This window comes from Hemiscyllium ocellatum, chromosome 2, assembly GCF_020745735.1.
Source record: "Hemiscyllium ocellatum isolate sHemOce1 chromosome 2, sHemOce1.pat.X.cur, whole genome shotgun sequence".
NCBI lineage: Eukaryota > Metazoa > Chordata > Chondrichthyes > Orectolobiformes > Hemiscylliidae > Hemiscyllium > Hemiscyllium ocellatum.
In genome coordinates, this window is record NC_083402.1 from 77937842 (window position 1) to 77958983 (window position 21142).

General features: G+C 39.0%; 1 protein-coding gene across 1 annotated transcript in view; it reads right to left on the reverse strand.

The window, feature by feature from the left end:
• Positions 1 to 21142, reverse strand: part of aldh7a1 (aldehyde dehydrogenase 7 family, member A1) — a 46570-nt gene that overhangs the window by 12095 nt on the left and 13333 nt on the right. Inside the window, exons 7-12 of the mRNA XM_060837802.1 lie at positions 16464 to 16508; positions 13882 to 13959; positions 7484 to 7581; positions 7299 to 7340; positions 3009 to 3103; positions 2766 to 2850 (exon numbers count right to left, since the gene is read on the reverse strand). Of these exons, the coding sequence (XP_060693785.1) occupies positions 2766 to 2850; positions 3009 to 3103; positions 7299 to 7340; positions 7484 to 7581; positions 13882 to 13959; positions 16464 to 16508 (443 nt within the window). The remainder of the gene's footprint in view (positions 1 to 2765; positions 2851 to 3008; positions 3104 to 7298; positions 7341 to 7483; positions 7582 to 13881; positions 13960 to 16463; positions 16509 to 21142) is intronic.

Sequence of the window (21142 nt, forward strand, 5' to 3'; positions counted from 1 at the left end):
GCACAGGATTCCCTATTAAAAACCTAGTATTACAATTACACCTTCCATGTAATCTAAATCTTAACTACAGCATTACTGCAGAGTCACAATCAGAAATCAGCATCATAGAACAAAACTGAAGATTTTTAAAAAATTATTCAAAAATCATCGCTTTGATGACAGATAGCAAAAGGGAATGACATATCTCCTAACTACTAAATGTACAAAGTGGACAAGTTAAACACGTCCAGAAGCCTCGTGTGAGCTAGGCATCGTTTTTTTTTTGTTTTATTGAATGCTGCTACTGATGGTGCTGCTGGTTTCAGCATTAATGCTGGTTTTAAGTTTCTTGACACAATCATACTATTCCATTCCATTTTGAATTTTATATGGCCAACTAGACTTTGATTCCTGAACTGTATTTAAATTTCCAGAAGGCATTTCCTAAGAAGCCACATGAAAAGCCAGTGTGGAAAACAGAGGTTCATGGTGTAGGGATAGCATATTGGCAAGATGGATTTGCTAGCTAACAGGAAGTGGAGAGTAGCCATTTTTTTCTTACCAGCAAAATGTAACAAGTGAAGTGTCACAGAGATCAGTGTGCAGTCTCCATGTTACACAATTTACATAACCAACTTGATGAAGGGACCAAAGGCTTAGTTACTAAATTTTCTGATGACACAAAGATAAGTTGGAAAATAAACGTAAAGGAGATATTAGGAGGCTACGTCAGTATATAAACACATTAAGCGTGTGAGCAAAGATTTAGCAATGGAAGGATGATGTTGAGAAAATATAAAATCATCCATTTTGGCAGGAAGAACCAGAAAAGTAGATTAGTGAAATGGTGAGAGATTTCAGAGCTCAGAGATGCAGACAGACCTGGCTGTCCTAGTGCATAAATAGATTAGTTGTGTAAGGTACAATAAGCAAGTTAGAAAGCTAAAACAGTATTATGTTTATCATAAGGGGAACGGAGTACAAAAGTAGGGAGCTTATGCTTCAGTCATACACATCACTGGCGAGATTGCATCTGGAAGGCGGTGCACAATATTGGACACGATGGAATGCATTGGAAGCAATTCAGAGAAATTTACTAGACTAATGTGGAATGTGCATGTTTCCTTATGAAGAAGATTGGATATGTAAGCCTTATGTAAGATGAGCATTTGGAAGAGACAACGATCAAAATGGTCAGGTCCTGAGGTCTTTTGACAAAATAGAAACATAAACAATCTTCACTCTTGTGAAAAAATGCAACACTAACCATCACTGTTAAAGAATAAGTGACCATCCATTTAAGACAAAGATAAAGAAATTTTGTGTCTCAGAAAGCAGAGTATCTTTGGAACTGTCTTCTTCAAAATGTCATGGGTTCAGAGTCGGTGAGTCTTCTCAAGGCAGGGTAGATACACTCGATATATTTTGAAAGCAAGGAGAGTTGGGAGGTGGGGCTTTGGAAATATGTCAGAACATACAGTAAACAGATCAGCATGAATGATCTTATTGAATGGCAGAGTAGGCATAAAGGGCTCAACAGCCTAAGCCTGCTCCTTATTCATATGTTTGCATATAAATTTGTTTCTATATCCAGTTATGAATCTCTCAATTATCCTCACAAGCGCCAAACACTTAGTCAAACTATCTCAAGATTACCTGCTCAGTGATGTTCCTGAACAGTTCAAATGAGATACAGTTCATGGCAATATATTAAATAATTCACACGATTTGATGATGATGATGCTGTCTCTTTGAAAAGGCTGTTTTGTCCTGGGTTTTTTCTGATGAGAGATTGTAAAGGCAGGGATGCCAAACTGGCTAGTGACAACTGCTTAAGTAAATTAACTTAGGGAGCCTTTAAGTTTTTTTCAAAAAAGCAATTACAACAATGCAAGGGGAGTGGCCAGCTCTCACAGATCAGACTTTCTAGTTTTTCTTAGCTGTAGCAGTCAGTAGTTGTTTAGGGGAGGTTCCAGAAGAGTGGGAAGCTTCAGTAAAATGATTCCTAGCTGCTACTTTCCTTGAAATATCTCTTAAAGTCATTTCCTCCTGGATTGGAAAACAGCATGTAAGAATTTATGTCCAAAATTACCTTTTTGCCAAGGGGTATGCTTATGGGATATTACTATATTGGAACAGTTAATTAGCAATAGGTACAGGTACACAATCCTTTATCCAAAACACTTGGGACTCGCTTGTTTTCAGAATGCGGAATTTTTTGAATTTCGGAATAAGTGGCAGTTCAACGCTGAAATATTTAAAAAAAAACTTACATAACAGCAGACTCAGTTTGAGTAACAGACCTGGAGACAGAATTGAGGCCTGCCAGTACTGGGCCATGTCCCCCTGCCAACGTCACATCTGAGTGACATGCATCAAGTGGGTGGGGAGTTGGTTAACTGTTTGCATGCCAAACTACCTTGTTAATGAGATAAAAGCTTCACGAAACAAAAACCTTTGGATTTTGAAACTTTTCAGATTTCAAATAAAGGGTTGTCTACCTGTACTGTATCTATTATTTGGTTAAATTTTCCAATAGTTAAGTTATTTTAAATTCCTCGTACTTTTGTTTGCATTTTAAGCGAATGGTGTTTTGCTTATTGTGGAGTAGTCTGACCAGTCGCATCCCATCTGGAACACACAGGTCACCGATAAAATAAAAGTTGGGGTCGAGGCTGCCTTCTTAAAATATTTTTACAGGGTGTGGTCTGGTCTGGTCCATAACAATTTATATTGGTTTTCAAATAATGGGTAAGTGGGTTTTCAAGAAAGGAGCAAAAACTTACAGTCTAATGGATCTCCAATTCGGACCTGTTTGTAAGCTTTGACCAGTCTTTCCACTACACCATCATGAATACTTTCATGTAAGAACTAAAAAAAAAGACAATATTTAATATTTCTATTTCTCTTAAATTTCTGGAAGTTTATAGAATGATTTTTAAACAAATGATTTTTGTAAAACAAAATGATTGGTCATTTTGCAAATATTTATTCAGAAAACATTGAACAGTCTCAGGTATATAACTCACCAGCCGCCTAGTTGTTGTACACCTCTGCCCTGCAGTCCCCACCGCAGCAAAGAGAACGGATGGAATTACCATGTTTAAATCAGCGTCTTCGAACACTGTAAGTGATAAGATAATACCAGTCAAATTCCATGAAGAGACACAATCAGAAAACAAACTTGTTTTTGACGTGCAGCCACAGAGTTATTCCCCTGATGTTTAGTCTCCAGCCAACACTACAGAAGACTACCAGCCTTTGCTGGTCTGTACAAAAATCTAATTAAATGTATTCAATTACAGCTTCTTATGGGAAATGACAATCTGATAGTATGGCTATTTATTATTCACTCAATGCCATTTTCATTTCAGCACTTCCAAAGGTATTACACTGATGTTATAGGGTAATCTTTTTTAAAATTAGGTACATGAATAAAATTATTTTTTTAAGCATTTGGTTACCTACTCAGATGTGATTTCATAATCATTGGTCAAATCAATTTTCAGTGTTCCACAAATAGTATCACGGTTGAACTTCAATTGTTAATCAAGTAATAAAGTAAACCGCTCTTCAAAAACCAATTAACCCAGTCTCTTTAGTTTAACAATACAGGTTGCACATAAAGAGATTTAAGAGAATGGAAAAGTTAAATATCACTGATTCCACAACTGAGAAAGATTCCAAAGTCTTTAGTGATCATTTATTCAAATTGTAAGAGCTTTGTGCTATATCCAAAAGCTTTGTAAATGTGTATTCCTTTCATAGCATGGGAAAAATAAAAATATTAAAAGGACTACTTTGAACATAATAAATAGCATGATATATTCTCAACAGATAAAATAAAAAGCTATCATTTTAAAACAAGAAAGATCTCATTTGTCTCATAGTTGAAATGGGAATTCAATTTTAGCGATCATAGAAAAAACAAAAATATAACTTTCAATCCCAGTAATGTCAATTCTGCAGTACTTTATTCTGACCAGGTGATGGCACCTGTCCTCTCTTTAGCTGGAATTTGAATCCCCTATAATCATCAATCATTTCAAGAAAGCAAAACTGGTCTTGAAATTCCACATCGGATTTTGCTGGTCTCCCACTATAACTTTAGCAGGTGAATTCTCCAAGGGACTGGAGTAATTTCAGCAACATCAGGTCTCTGACTTATTTGCATGGTCCCACACTGGAGAGTTCCATTTGCAAAATAATGTGCCTAAAGTGAAACGGTGCCCTAGGAGTCAGAGGAAAAAAAATGACGAGGAGGAGAGAATGCAATAAGATCAAAATTAGGTTTACAATTCATGTCTGGCAGCATACAAACTGTGATAATGAAGGTTGGTGAGCTGTTGACACAGATATGGAAGGTGATGGTACATAATATCATGGTGATCAGAGAGACCAGATTCAGATAAATGAAACTAAAGAGTCATAGAAATGTACAACACAGAAACAGAACTCTTGTACATGCCGACCAGATATCCTAAATTAATCTAGTCTCATTTTTCAGCATTTGGCCCATATTCCTCTAAACCCTTTCTATTCATATAACCATCTAGATGCCTTTTAAAATGTTGTAATTGTACCAGCCTCCACCACTTCCTCTTGCAGCTCATTCCATACCCACATTACCCTCTGCATGAAAATATTAAGACTTGGGTAAGTTTAAATCTTTCCACTCTCAACTTATGCTCTCTAGTTTTGGACTCTCCTACGGAAAAAGACATCAGCTATTCATCCCGCATGATCTTATAAACTTCTATAAAGGTCACCCTCTCAGCCTCTGATGCTCCAGGGAAAACAGCCACAGCCTATTCAGTCTTCCTATATAACTCAAACCCTCCAACAGCAGAAACATCCTTGTAAAACTTTTTTGAACCCTTTCAACTTTAACATCTTTCCTATAGCAGAGAGAAGTGAATGCAGCATTCCTAAAGGAGCCTCATGGATAAGGGGTATTTTGGAATGATAGTCAACAAAAGGAAGCAGGTTGACTGTATTGTTTAAATGCCAGATAGAGATGTTCTAGAGGGGCTGAAGATTCTATTTGATTAGAGTTAAGCAACAGTAGACAGAAGCATTATACTGTTGGGTGTATTCTATAAGACACTATCAGGTAAGACGTCAAGGAGCAAATATGAAGGTACATTCCAGAGAAATGCAAAACCTATTTAGCCACTACTTGCATCACCTCCAGTGAGATGCCATAACCGGGCACATATTCCCCTCCCCTCCCCTCCCTTGTCAGCCTTCTGCAGGTACCATTCCCCCCGGGACACACTGATCCATTTTCCTCCATTCCCAACATCACGCCCCACGGCACCTTCCCCTGCAATTGCACGAGGTGCAACACCTGCCTATTTAATCTTCTCCCTCCTCAATATCCAAGGCCGCTGATACATCTTCCAGGTGAAGCAACAATTTTAGCTGCAACTTCACTCAATCTAATCCACCGTATGCACTGTTCATAATGTGGTCTCTTCAACAACAGGGAGATGAAATACACACAGAGTGACTGATTGGCAGAACATCATGAAAGTGACTCTAAACTTTCAGTTGCCTGCCACTTCAACACACACTGTGGTCCCATGTGAACATGTCTGTCACAGAACTTGGTGTGCCAGCAAGCCCGGTGTAAGCTTGAAAAAAAAAATCTCATTTTCTGCTTGGGGACTCTATGGCCTCTGGGACTAAACACAGTTAAATAATTTTAGAACTTGATTCCGTCCTTCCATGTTTCTTTAACCCACCACACACTATGGTCTTTTCATGACACGGGTTGCTTAAGCACAGACAATCTATTTCCGCCTGCTCTCATTATTGCTCATTTAGCTTTTCTTCTGTCCTGGCTTACTTAAAATAATTCCCTTACCTGCCTACCCCATTTGTATATCTTGGTCTCTCTCTTCGCCACAACGGTCTCCGTCACCACCTATCTGCTCATCTCCCTACCACTGTCATCTCATCTTGAGCATAAATACCACATTTTCCTAGCTGCCACCACTTCTAATGAAAAGTCAATGGACTTGAAATCTTAACTTGGCTTTCCATTTCCAGATGCTGCCAGACCTGCTCAGTTTTGCCAGCAATTTCTGTTTTTGTTTCAGACCTCCAGCAACTGCCGATCTTTGTTTTATTTTAGGGTAGGTGGCTTGATAGTTAGTCATTAAAGGAAACCTAGATAATTTTATTGGGAAGATGATGCAAAGTATTTAACCTTCGTAGACAAGGCATCAGCCGGTTTTGTTAACATGGAGTTGGACAGTCTCCAAATTTCCAAAAAGCTGTTGAGTATGTCTTAACATTCCAGTGTCAGCTGGTGCTGAGTATCAATACATAAAATTATCATAAAGCAAACTAAGTCAGACTCTCTTATTAAAAGCAGTTTTGTGTTTAGCAGCAAGAAGAAAAACATAACTTCAGAAACTCTTGGGGAAACAATGTACGAGTGGGTGAAAAGAGATCCGAAAAGCAACATGAATAGTTCAGGCATACTAAATAGCTGAGCTTTTGTGTTACAGGACTGAACAGTGTGCCAAGTACTTTTAGTTCACCATTTTAAAAAAGTATAATGAAAAACTACAGCAAAAAAACTGGCATGGCCAAAGTGAGAGTAAGTTCCTAGCTGTGCACCTTACTGATGTGAACCATACTTTGCTGACCTCAGATAGGATAAATGTGATGGCAACACTGACCCAAAGGCTGAAGTGATAGATACTTTGTGCTTGAGGCTAAGTTAAATAACTTCAAAAACTGCAGATGGTGTTTTATTTGTGCGGGGAGTGACATGAGTATTTAGAGAGTGTTACCTTTTAGGTACCAATTGCTTAGAGTGAATTTAGTCTTTTCCCTTGAAAAGAATCATTTGTTTGTTATCGCATCCTTAATTTTAAACTGATTTGGGTTGGATAATCACAGTAAAAGTGAAACCTAGGCCATAAATTCCTTCCACCCAAGTTGTTTTGGAATTCTTTTCTTTGTAGGTTATTGATCTCTACAGAGATCATGAGAGTAGTTTGGAGCAGTTGGCGTTCTCTCCATATGGTTGAAAAGAGAGGAGCACCTGGAGGAAACCCATGTCAACACAGGGAGAACATGCAAACCCCACACAGACAGTTGCCTGAGGCTGGAATCAAACCGGAGTTTTCTTTTGGTCAAGTTCATAATTATACTTCAAATGAAAAAAAAAGAAATAACCCTAATTGACTACTCTAGGTCTTATGCATTTTCTATTCTTTGCCTTAGAAATAGGCCAGATTTCTCCAATCTGAAAATACAGCTTTATATCTAAAGATTACACTGGATCAAAATCCACACATTACCAATGATAGCATTGTTTCCACCAAGCTCTAGAAGCAATCGTCCTGCAAGTGGAGTCAGAAAAGAAACACATTAGTTAATTTTCACAAAAGCATCATGAACAGTCACACAATTTTTACTTAATATTATCGATTTTGTTGGGTAAATGTACACATTTCATTACTTGCATCTATACATGAGTACTTACCAAATCGCTCTTGAACCACTAATGATACTTGTTTGCCCACATTTGTGCTACCAGTAAAAGACAGGAGATTTATTCGTTCATCTTTGCTCATGGCAGCACTGAAAATTAATCAGGAACAGCTTTAGAATATCAATTAATTTCTGGGATACTCAAGTATAAAATCACAGAAATATTTGTCCAGCTGGCTCCAAGCAACTTCAACCAATAGCTGAAAGAGATAGTCATCTCCTCAAATCACACTAACAGAAATACCCACAGACATCTGCAATAATCTCAGTTTTGTTATAATCTGGAAATTAGTTGATATAAATAATGCAGAACAGAGGGGAATATTTTCACATTGTAATTTTCCACAATACTAAACGGATTTGCAATAATAGATGCAAAACGTTTAGTGTTGTAATCCTAGGATGAATTCTAATGCTGAATTGGTTACTATAGTTTCTAATGTACACTCAATTTTACGGAGACATTATAACGGAACTCTTACGGCACAGAAAGAGGGCATTCAGCTTGTCATATATTTACACGAATGGCAATTCAGCTAGTCCCACTCTCATACAGCCCTGCAAATCTATTTAATGCATATGTTTATTTAATTCCCAAAGTCACAATTGAACCTGCCTCCCAGTCACCTTAAAACAGTGCAATCCAGATCCTAACTATTTGCTGCACAGAAAAAAGGTTTTCCTCTTGTCAGAGCTGAAAATGCGCAGGTTAGGCAGCATCCAAGGAGCAGGAAATTCGACGTTTCAGGCATAAGGCCTTCATCAGGAATGAGGGCTTCAATCAGGAATAAGCCCTCATTCCTGATGAAGGCCTTATGCCCGAAACGTCGAATTTCCTGCTCCTTGGATGCTGCCTGACTTGCTGCGCTTTTCCAGCAACACATTTTCAGCTCTGATCTCCAGCATCTGCAGACCTCACTTTCTCCTTTTCCTCTTGTCACCATTGGTTCTTAGTTTGGTGCTGCGAATACTTTATGACATCAAGATTTCAAAACTTCATAAATCCCACTGCTGAAATTCAATGGTTGGACCAAGCTAGAGATACAATCAGATAGTAGCTTAAAAAAAGGACTAGTAATCTAGAGAAATAATCTGGAGACATGCATGCAAATGCCACCATGATGGCTGTGAAATTTAAAACCAGTTAATTACATAAATCTGGAATAAAAAGTTAGTATCAAGGACAGTGACCATTGTTTAATGCTGGTGATGGGAGTCTTGCCCAATGGCAACACATTTCCAAAACAAGGTGGCGATTGGTCTGAAAGGGAGCTTGCTGAGGGTGGTGTTCTCATGTATCTGCTGCCCTTGACATTCCAGATGGTTATGATCATGGGCTTAGAAGGTGCAGTCTAAGCAGCGTTGGTGCATTTCTGCCCTGCATCTTGTGGTTGGTACACACTGCTGCTACTGGTGTGTAGTTAGTGTATGTTTGAGAATGTGGCGCCAATCAAGTGGGTTGCTTTGTCCTGGATGGTGTCACGTTTCAAGTGTTGTCGAAGCTGCACACATCCAGATAAGTGGGGAGTATGCCATCATAGTCCTGATTTTTGACTGAAGATGAGGAGTAGGTTTTGGCGAATCAGTTACTCACTGTACAATACTATGACTTAGCCTTGTGTTTGAGTCACAGTTTTTGCATAGCTAGTCCAGTTCAGTTTCTGGTCAATGGTAACCCCCAGAATGTTGATCTGGGGGATTCAATGATGGAAATGCCACTGAACATCAAAATCAGAAGTTAATTCTCTCTCGTTCATTGCCAGACACTAACTTGGTGGGAATGTTACTTGTCAGCCCAAGTCTAAATATTGTCCAGGTTTTGCTGCATTTGGAATGTTTTAGTATCCGAGGAGTAACAAACACTGCTGAACATTATACAATCATCAGCAAATCTACTCCACTTCTGGCCTTATGATAGAGGGAAGGCCACTGATGAAGCAATTGCAGTTGGTTGGGTGGAGGTATACTGCTTTTACAGTAGGCCCTAAGAATATTAGGCATAGAAGCCAGTGTAAGCCATTAGTTCTTTTGTATTTGCGGGAGCATTTAATAGGATTACAATATTGCTGAGATTCTGCATGAACTCATTTAGCCAAAAATTGTGCTCCTGAAGTAGCTGAACTTCAAAACAAGCCGTTCCACTTCAAGCGCTATGCCTGCGTTTACCTGACAAAATGGAAAATTTTGGAATGTTCTGCCAATAAAGAAGAATGACAAAGCATGCCCAGCCAATTACTGCCCCGTTTACAAGTGATTGAAAACAGTGACAGTAATGCATTCAGCTGCATTTCTTCACCAAAATCTGTTTGACAATGCTCAGTTTGCATTTTATCAGGCCTACCTCAATCTTGGTTGAAACATTTTCTAAAAAGCTGAATTGCAAAGGTGAGGTGAAAATGCTACGGATGGATAAGTCTCCTGAACCTGATGGGTTGAATCCGAGGATTTTAAAGGAAGCAGCTACAGTGTCAGTGGAAATACGGGCAGTAAGGTTACAAAAACCTTCAGGCTCTGGAAAAATTTACAGGAGATTGGAAAACTGGCAACATAACACGCTTATTCAAAAGGAAAAATTAAAAGAAATCACTATAGGCCTGTTAGTTTAACATCTGTCATTTGGAAAATGTTATAGACTATAAGAATGTATCAGCAGAGCATTTAGAAGTACATTCAAGCAGAGTCAGAATTTGGTTAAATGAAGGGAAAATCATATCTGTCAATATTATTATTGTATTTTTTCAAGATGGCAACTGCGAGAATAGATAAAGGCGAACCGATAGATATAGTTGGATTTCAAAACGGCAAGTACATACGTACTGTACACAAGGTCACTTAGTGCCATAAGTGCCCATGGTAACAGGGGTAGTGCATTATCATGGATAAAGGACTGGTTAACTAACAGAAAACAGAGTTGGGATAAAGGGGCTATTTTCAGGATGGCAACCTGTAATTAGTGGAGTGCCATGGAGATCAATGTTGAGGTTACAATTATATACAAGGTATTATTAATAACTTGGATGAGGAAAGCGAATGTACAATCACTAGGTTTACAGATGACACCAGGATAAGTGATAAGACAAGCAGCTTGGATGACACAGAGTCTGCAAAGGGTTATAAACAGGTTAGGTAAGAGAACAGAGACTTTGCAAGAGGAATATAAAGTCAGAAAATGTTTGGCTGGAAGAATTGAAATACTGAGTTTTATTTAAATGGGAAAAGTCTGCAGAACACTACCGCACACAGGGACTTTGGGGTCTTCAGGTACAAATCACAAAAGGCTGGCATCCAAATTCAGTAGATTGTAGAGAAAGAAAATCAACTGTTGGTCTTTACTTCAAAGGGATTGGAGAATAAAAAGTGAGATCTTGCTAAAACTATGCAAGCACTAGTGAGACCACAGCTGGACCACTGAATACTGACTGGGTCCCTTATCCAAGGAAATGGAAATAGGCATTGGAGGCTGTGCAGAGAAGGTTCACTAAGTTGTTTCCAGGTATGGAGGGAGTGTCTTATAAGGAGAGGTTGAGTAGGCTGGCTTCTTTTCATTGAAGTTTACAAAAATGAAAGGTAGCCTTTTTCAAATGTGCAAGATTATTATGGGACTTGACAGGGCTGATACTGAGAAGTCTTTTTTTCCCGTCGTGGGAGTGTCTAGGAACAGGTGAAGTGACCAATGTTTTGCTTTGCTGTAAACTGATGGCAAGTGAGTGACATGACAATAACAATCACCAAAAATTTAATTGTGCTCACATTGTGTTGTGCCAAATGGCAAGTACAGTATTGCAGAGTCATAGAGATGCACAGCATAGAAACAGACCCTTCGGTCCAACCCGTCCATGCTGACCTGAGATCCCAACCCAATCTAGTCCCACCTGCCAGCACCCAGCCCATATCCCTCCAAACCCTTCCTATTCATATAGCCATCCAAGTGCCTCTTCAATGTTGCAATTGTACCAGCCTCCACACTTCCTCTGGCAGCTCATTCCATACACATACCATCCTCGGTATGAAAAAGTTGCTCCTTAGGTCTCTTTTATATCTTTCCCCTCTCACCCTTAACCTATGCCCTCCAGTTCTGGACGCCCCAACCCCAGGGAAAAGACTTTGTCCATGCCCCTCATAATTTTATAAACCTCTATAAGGTCACCCTCAGCCTCCGATGCTGCAGGGAAAACAGCCCCAGCCTGTTCAGCCTCTCCCTTTAGCTCAAATCCTCCAACCATGGCAACATCCTTGTAAATCTTTTATGAACTCTTTCAAGTTTCGCAACATCTTTCCGTAGGAAGGAGACCAGAATTGCACGCAATATTCTAACAGTGGCCTCACCAATGTCCTGTACAGCCGCAACATGACCTTCCCAACTCCTGTACTCAATACCCTGACCAATAAATGAAAGCATACCAAACGCCTCCTTAACTATCTTATCTACCTGTGACTCCATTTTCAAGGAGCTATGAACCTGCACTCCAAGGCCTCTTTGTTCAGCAACATCTTTAATATTCTTTCATAGGATGTGGGTGTCACTGGATAGGCCATCATTTTATTGTCAATCCCTAACAGTCCATTAGGAAGGTAGTGAATATGCTTACCCACCACATTTTAACATATATATTCTATGAGGGTTCAGGGGCATGCTCTCATATATTTGATGTCTATAATCAAAATTGTATCTTCTGGTTACTTTCTGCTTTCATCAATTTTTTTTGAAAAACTTTCAAATATTTCTGTTCATTTATGTGACAATTATCACGGATGTTTAATCTGGATTATAACGGACAGGTTCCCCATGGGAGACTAGTTATCAAGGTTAGATCTTATGGAATACAGTGAGAACTAGCCATTTGGATTGAGAACTGGTTCAAAGGTAGAAGACAGAGGGTGGTGGAAGGTTGTTTTTCAGACTGGAGGCCTGTGACCAGTGGAGTGCCACAAGGATTAGTGCTGGGACCTCTACGTTTCGTCATTTGTATAAATGATTTGGATGTGAGCTTAAGAGGTATACAATTAGTAAGTTTGCAGATGACACCAAAATTCGCGGTGTAGTGGACAGCGAAGGAGGTTACCTCACATTACAATGGAATCTTGATCAGATGGGGCAATGGGCTAAGGAATGGCAGGTAGAGTTTAAATTTAGATAAATGTGAGGTGCCACATTGGAGAAAGCAAATCTTAGCAGGACTTACACAGCAACGGACAGCTGGAACTAACAACCGGAAGCGGCAGATTCAAACCATTACAAATGAAGGAGGAAAGATCACAGAAGCGCTTCACAGGAGGCTCCCAAGCACTGAGGATGTCACCTAGACAGGGGATGAAACATCTGCAACACCAATTCCCAGCTCAGCGAACAGAACCACAACAACGAGCACCCGAGCTACAAATCTTCTCACAAACTTTGAGGACTTATACACTCAATGGTAAGGTCCTAGGGAGTGTTGCTGAACAAAGAGACCTTGGAGTGCAGGTTCATAGCTCCTTGAAAGTGGAGCCGCAGGTAGATAGGATAGTGAAGACGACGTTTGGTATGCTTTCGTTTATTGGGCAGAGTATTGAGTACAGGAGTTGGGAGGTCATGTTGTGGTTGTACAGGACTTTGGTTAGGCCATTATTGGAATACTGTGTGGAACTCTGGTTTCCTTTCTATCTGAAGGATGTTATGAAACTTGAAAGGGCTCAGAAAAAATTTCCAAGGATGTTACCAGGGTTGGAGGATTTGAGCTACAGGGAGAGGTTGAATAGGTTATGGCTGTTTTCCCTGGAGAGTTGGAGGCTGAGGGGTGACCTTATAGAGGTTTATAAAACCATGAGGGGTATGAATAGGATAAATAGACAAGGTCTTTTCCCTGGGGTGGGTGAGTCCAGAACTAGACGGCATGGGTTTAGGGTGAGAGGGAAAGATATAAAAGAGACCTAAAGGACAGCTTTTCCATGCAGAGGGTGGTACATGTGTAGAGTTTGCTGTCAGAGGAAGCGGTGGAGGCTAGTATGATTGCAACATTTAAAAGACATCTAGATGCGTTTATGTATAAGAAGAGTTTGGAGGGATATGGGCTGGGTGCTGGCAGGTGGGACTAGATTGGGTTGACTTATCTGGTCGACATGGGTGAGTTGGAACGAAGGGTCTGTTTCTGTGCTGTATATCTCTAGGACTCTATGACATATGATATTTTATGTAAGAGTTCATTGTGCAAAATCAATTGCCACCAAGTTCTTCCATCATTACTTCACTAATAAACTTGGACAAGAAATTGCAACAAACTTGTATTTAATTTTTTTTCTTAACTATTATTGTAGTGATGAGTGAGACAATAATTGATATCCACAGTTCTGAAAGTGAACTAATATACATCAAGAGCATTAGTCTGTTGTCTTTACTTCTTATTCACTTACCCAATGTCCGCACCTCCACACGTAAGGGAACAAATAGCTCCAGGTAATTTGTTATCTTCTAAAACCTGGGCAACAATTCTGTAAAAAGATAAAATTTGAACAACTTGCAAAGTTTTGCAAATACTTTAATTTCAAAACTAGATAAAGCTAACAAGACTCAAGGCAGTACAGAATGTCCGGATTTTAATAGCCATAAATGTAAGATTAAGAACACTTTACAGAATTATTTTAAAGCCATTAATAGTTATTCCAACAAACCACCAAACACTTTAAAGGTCAAAACGGAAATTCTGTGAAATTGTGCTATTTTGGACAACTGAACAAACGGAATTTCAGCTTAAATTTTAAACTTACATAATTTTGAATAGACAATTAAATATCAGTCAACTACAAGAGCTCAATGATCAAGCGTTACTGATACAAAATGCTTCCTGGCTAATTGAAACAATCGCTTGAAAGATGAAACTTACAAGAATAGGCAGAACAAACTGGGAATCGAATGAGGCTTACAAAAATTAATTAACTTAGGTAGTTAATTCAAAGAAATTTTTTACTTTGCAGTTCTAAATTTTTTTCAAATAAAAAGCTTTAATCAAACTTAAAACTAATGTGAAATTGCACAAAGTGCACCCACTATGTGCATTGAAGAAGTTGGAAGAAATTGACATTCTAGACCCAGGCTCTGGAGGATTCTGGTTGTAATAACTAGCAGCCAGCTGAAGTAGTTAACTTTCAAGAGTGACTATCAATGCCTCAAAACATTAGGGAGGGAGTAGTTTTATCGCCATGTTACACAAGATCAGACTTCCGATCAGAAGTTAGTTAGAAATACTCAGAAACCACATTTGAACATAAAAAAATGGGAGCAAAAGTAGACCATTCGGTCCTTCAAGCTTGGTCTTTCATCAATGAGACTTTGGCTGATCTGTTTGTGCTTTGAATTCCACATTCCCATCTACTCCCAATAATGCTCGATTGCTCTGTCTGACAAGACTCGATCCACCTCTGTCTTGAAAATATTCAATTACCCCACCTCTCCATCATCTTCTAAGGCAGAGTTTCAAGTTGCTCAACTCTCAGGAAAAACATTCTCATTTCTGACCTGTTTCTGGGCTGTATGACTATGACCCAAGTCCCTGTGCACCTTAGAATTCTGCAGGTCGTTCTGTATTACTCATTTTTATTCATATATTTAAATTTATTAAACTTTTTTAAACAATTCTACTTGCCAAAGTGAAGAACTTCATACTTTTCCGTGCCTGCAACTGTGTCTCTATTGATCTATCCTACAGACGAGTATGCCAACATAGTCACCCTTAAATAGGTTTAAAATACTAGTCTTAGCCCCAATCTTCTCCCTTTGAAAATTCACTCATATTATTGTTGTTCTAATTAAGTGTGCCTTAACTCCAAGGTCATTAATTACATCATGTTACACAAGTCGCCAAATATAATCTGCTCTCTGGGCAGTTCCAAAACAGGCTGCTCCAAGAAATTATCTCAAAGTGATAAGCCAGACTGCCTATCTTACTTTTCCAGTTTATCTGATTACTGCTGTCTCTATAAACACAAGCATCAATAATTCTTCTTGTATACTTTGTTTTATATTGTGGTTACTATTAGACCACTCCCATTGGTGACCTCTTTCCTGTATTATTGCTCATCTCCACCCAAACTGACTCTACAACTTGATCTCCTGAACCAAAGTCATCTCGAACCAGTGCACAAACTCTTGATTAGCAGTGCTATCCATCAACCTTTGTCATCCTGAAACCATGTCTCCGTAATGTCTATCAAGTCAATTTATTTCAATGTGCATCAGCAATTCGATCTGGTAGTGGGCCAGAAGGCACCACCCATAATTCAGTATCCAGTCAAAGAAGAATGGAAGAAAGGAAAAGGAGCAGACACACTTTGGTATTAGCTAATTCAATTATTATGCTCACAGATAGAATTCTCCACAAACTGGGCTCAAATAAACGAGTCGTTGTTCCCTGGCTACATGGATCCCAAGTTCAGCCCTGACACAATTGCAGACGGAGCAATTGCTGGCAACTTTACGGTGATAAATAATCTGCCTCAAAGATAACCAAAGTGTTCACACTAAACTTAAGCTACTGGAAATCCCAACACCTGCACCTTATGTGCAATATTTTCTGAAATAGAATCTATCGTATCTATGCCACGTGCAGACGAACTGAGACATACGATAAATAGAACAAACTGGTGACTATTACTTTAGTGTAAGACACCAAACTGTCAGCATTTTAACCAGTGGGTTGAGTTCTGGTGTAGAAGAAGGTGATACACATCAGATAATTTCTTTGGTTTACCTGGAACCTGAGTCAAGATATTTAAAGGCAGAATTACTTCCCAACTCATTCTCTGCACATGTTGGCAGGTTGCCTCCAATTCCATGCACTCTAATTTTTGTTGTGACACTTCAATAGAATTGAGTATCCGTAAGAAAGGTCACTACAATCTAACAGTTAAATTACATGATACATACCAATGGACTAAGGATAAACTCAACCTACTGGAAAATAATAAATCATTACGTGCCAATAGAAAATAATACTCACTGTGTAACTGCTACACTAGTCAGAGGAGTTGTGGGAGCTCCTTTCCTGTGAACATAAAATGGATAGAATCATAAATTTATTCGGCACAAGTGGCACACCTCATCCAAACCTAAATACAGATTTTGATTGGTAGCCATCCAGCTTATGATTGTTACAGTGAAGGAGGAGTGTCTGCACACTCTGAGCATTTTAACTAAGTGCCACTCTCCTGGTTTCTGTAACCACGCAATTTAGATGATTTTAAAATTGGAATAATGCTCACTTGAACACCTCAATCCTGTCTCCACAACACCTCCACGCAGTGCTTTCCACCTTTTGCAAAATACTTTAAAATAGTGTCCTCTGGTTCTCTCTGTTTATGAGCAGGAGCAGTCTCTTCTTCACTACTATCTTCCAGACTCTCCATCATTTTGAGAACTTCTATCAAATCTCCACTTAGTCTTCTCTTCTTAAAGAGAAACTGTCCCAATTTTTCCAATCTTTCCTCATAACTGAAGTGCCTCACTCAGGAATAATTCTTCTGAAACTGTCCTGAATTCTCTACAATGCATTTGTATTTTCCAGAGCTGTACACAATACTCCAGCTAAGGTCTAACCAGTAACTTCTGTAAAGTTAATAACAAAGTTGCCGCTTTTCTGCTCTATGCCCCTATTTATTTATGAAATCTAGAATATTTTGTATAATTTAAAAACAGCTTTTTCTACAGTCCTGCTACTTTTAAAGAATTGTGCATATACACCCAGATTTCTTTGCTCATGTACATACCATACAATTTTTCTCAATTTTTTTTAAACCAAAGTGCATCACCTCATTTCTCATTGAAATTCATCTTCCATTTATCCACCCACTCCACCAACATGTCAACGTTCTTTGAATTCTACACTATCCTCCTCAGAATTTACAATTCTCCCAAGTTATATGTCATATGAAAGTGATGCCTGCATACCTTGATCTGTATTGGGAATATGTATATGTATCGGGAAAAGATTAGATTAGATTCTCTACAGTGTGGAAACAGGCCCTTCGGCCCAACAAGTCCACAACGACCCTCCAAAGAGTAACCCACCCAGACCCATTTCCCTCTGACTAATGCACCTAACACTATGGGCAATTTAGCATGGCCAATTCGCCTGACCAGCACATCTTTGGACTGTGGGAGGAAATCAGAGCACCCGGAGGAAATCCACGCAGACACGGGGAGAAAGTGCAAACTCCACATAGACTGTTGCCCAAGGTTGGAATCGAACCTGGGACCCTGGTGCTGTGAGGCAGCAGTGCTAACCACTGAACCACCGTGCTGCCCTAAAAAGCAAGAGTCCGCAACGCCAGCCCCAGAAGATTCCAATACAAATCTTTGTGAATGGTAATGTAGCATGTATAATCATCAGTGAACATCCCCATTTCTGAATTTATGAAGAAGGGAAGGTGTTTTATGAAGAAGCTGAAGGCGGTCGAATCTGAGACACCACTGCAGTGATGCGCTGGGGCTAAAATGATTGACCTCCAACAACCCTAACCATCTTCCTTTGATTCTAACTAGTGGCAGGTTTTCCTCCTGATTCTCAATTACTCCAGTTTGGCTGGGAGTTCTTGATGTCCTACTCCACCAAATGATGTCCTGGTATTAAAGCAGTCACTCTCACTTCATGTCTGGAGTTCAGATCTTTTGTCTACGTTTGCAACAATGCTGTAATTATGTCAGGAGCTGAGTGAACCAGGCAGAATCCAAACTGAATATCAGTGTGCAGGTTACTTTTATTGATCAGAGTATTTAGTACAGGAGTTGGGAGGTCATGTTGCAGTTGTACAGGACATTGGTTAGGCCACTGTTGGAATATTGCATGCAATTCTGGTCTCCTTCCTATCAGAGAGATGTTGTGAAACTTGAAAGGGTTCAGAAAAGATTTACAAGGATGTTGCCAGGGTTGGAGGATTTGAACTATGGGGAGAGGTTGAACAGGCTGGGGCTGTTTTCCCTGGAGCATTGGAGGCTGAGGGGTGACCTTATAGAGGTTTACAAAATTATGAGGGGCATGGATAAGGTAAATAGGCAAAGTCTTTTCCCTGTTGACCCTGCTCAGAGCAAATTTAACAGCTTTGTCATTTTGGTCAATGTCAGTTCAACCAGTTATGGTGCTACTAACATTGAATTCCCTACCCAAAATACATTCCGTGCCCTTACAGGCCTCAATTCGTTTCCTCCAAGTGGTGTTTACACACTGATTCATCAGCCAAGGTGACATAGTAACGTGGCACATCAGTAGATGGCTTCCCTACCCATGTTTGACTGTATGCTATAAGACTTCACAATTTGGAGTTTGAAGCAGTTTCAGTTTCTTGTTGGGCAATTTCATCAGACAGTTAGTTACCAACCCCACTGCTGTTAGTATGGTGCCACGCATAGGTCAGTCCATGTGTTCCTTTCAGGACAGTAGTAAATTAGATTGGCTCATGAACATCCTCAGACTAGTTTTTGATTCAGACTTCACCAACTGTCACAGTGAAATTCAAATGCACATTCTCAGAACATCTAGATGCTCTGGATTAACTGGCAATAAACATTACCAATATCACTTGTCAGTTTCACATCCAGTTTCTATTCTCCTCTAGGCTTTCTGCAGTATTGGCTCTCAGTCTCTGTTATAAGCTTAGCCTTAATGTCTTTTGTTATATTGTATGCTTCTTGATATCTCAAGGTGCTCATGGTTGGGAAAGCTGAGCTTTTCTTTCCAGTAAGATGTCATTTTTAGAAAAAACTCTCCTACAGTTCTGACAGATTAATCTTCAAGCAGCAACTTCCAGTTCTTTTGCAAAATGACATATCAACTTTGTAACACAAGAATTATTAAACTAATTCTTAAAGAAACACTACAAATTAAAAAAGTGTGTGTAAACAATGATTAACTTGACAAAATTGCTTGACACCTTTCTCTGATGAGTTCCCAATCTCAAATTTACCAAGTTAAAGAAATAAAGGGAGGACAGGACAAAAATCTGAATATATCTGAATTATCGTTCATTCCAAGGACCAGTGGAAATGCTAGCAACGTTGTAATGTCTCCAATGTGACTACTGCATTGCCAGTGTAGACCAATAACACAGACTCACATCAGTTCAGGCATCGGCTACCTTCATGCAGCTGTACACATTGAGCAAGTATGTTGTTTCACAGATAGATTCCAAATTAAAGGAAAAACTCAGTCAAAAATATCAACACTGTCAAGACTGAACCTTGGACATTTTGAAGCCTCTGCAGCTCATTTCCATAACAGAAAGCAGTATATACATCCACATCTAGAGCCCATTGGATGTTAAGGAGAAAGGGGTCAGGTAAGGCTTTAACTGCCAAAATAAAACTTAAACACTGAAAAAAGAAAGTTCAGGAGAAATACAGAAGCTTTGGCAGACAGAAGTAGAGTTAATGTCTCAAGTACAATGTAACTTCCCTTCAAAACAGGAAGTCATAGCGGACTCAAAATGAGATTACAGATTATTTCTCTTCCTGTTAAATATTTCTCTTTCCAGAGGTTGCTGACCTGCTTAGTTTCTCCAGTGCTTTCTACTTTTCATTCAGATTTCCAGCATCCAGAAAGACAGAAGTGGATAGAAAAAAATTGCAATGTAAGGGAAACAAGGCTTATGGTGTTGATGGGAACGTGAAATTAAAAATACAGACAGATTAGCCACGATCTTAGTGAATGTCTCATCAGGCTTGGAGATCCATGCAGAAGAAAAACTTAGGAAACATTGTTTGTGTATAATCAGTCGTGGCCATTTGGCTTTTTGCAACTGGCTTCTTGGAAACATTGTCACAAATTAACACCAGACCGATTAAAAATTAATTCTTGTAAAATTACACTGTTGTTTTGCAGCAGTTTATCCAGTTAGATGTTAGCTAAGTCCACGAACGAAGTCCTACAACTTAGAGATATATAACAGACAGATTCATGCCCAGGAAACATACCCATCAACAATCTCCTTAAAACTCAATTTTAGGAGTCTATCAGAAAATTTCCTCTTTTCTCAATTTCTTATACTGTTGTATCACTATTGGTAGAATTAAGGTAAAACACTAGATGTGATGATGTGATGTCATTTTCTACACATTACCCTCACAACATATACTACAGAGACTTCAGTTGTTTTATTCCAGACATCTGGAAGTTTATTAAAAACTAAGAACAATATTAATATAACATCTCAGACTTAAATATAGTCTGAAGTCTTCACTTATTTACGTTGCTATCACGTTATATAAATAGTTAACACACTAACTGACTGACTGGTTGGCTGTTTAACTTCCTGCTGTTCTGTACACAAGGTAAAAAGGAAACTTGTTATATTAGAGCACTGCATGTCATGATCTCATTTACCTGCCTTAAGAGTTTAGTGCCTTACTGAGATCTGTACAATAACAATATGTTGTAAGGAGTATAATATTTATCTTATTGAGACAAGAGATCACACAATCGCAAATGCCCAAATCTAAAATTAAAAAAAAGTTAATATTAGAACCAAACACAGATTCCTACAAATTAGCATTCAGACCTTGCAACAAAGACATCTTTGAATTTTGTGGAGTAAGTGAAAGCAATGAATCAATGTAGTGCTTTTGGCTTGCAAAGGATCAGGTATTACAGATACTTCACAACTTAGAATTAAAACTTAAAAAGAATAC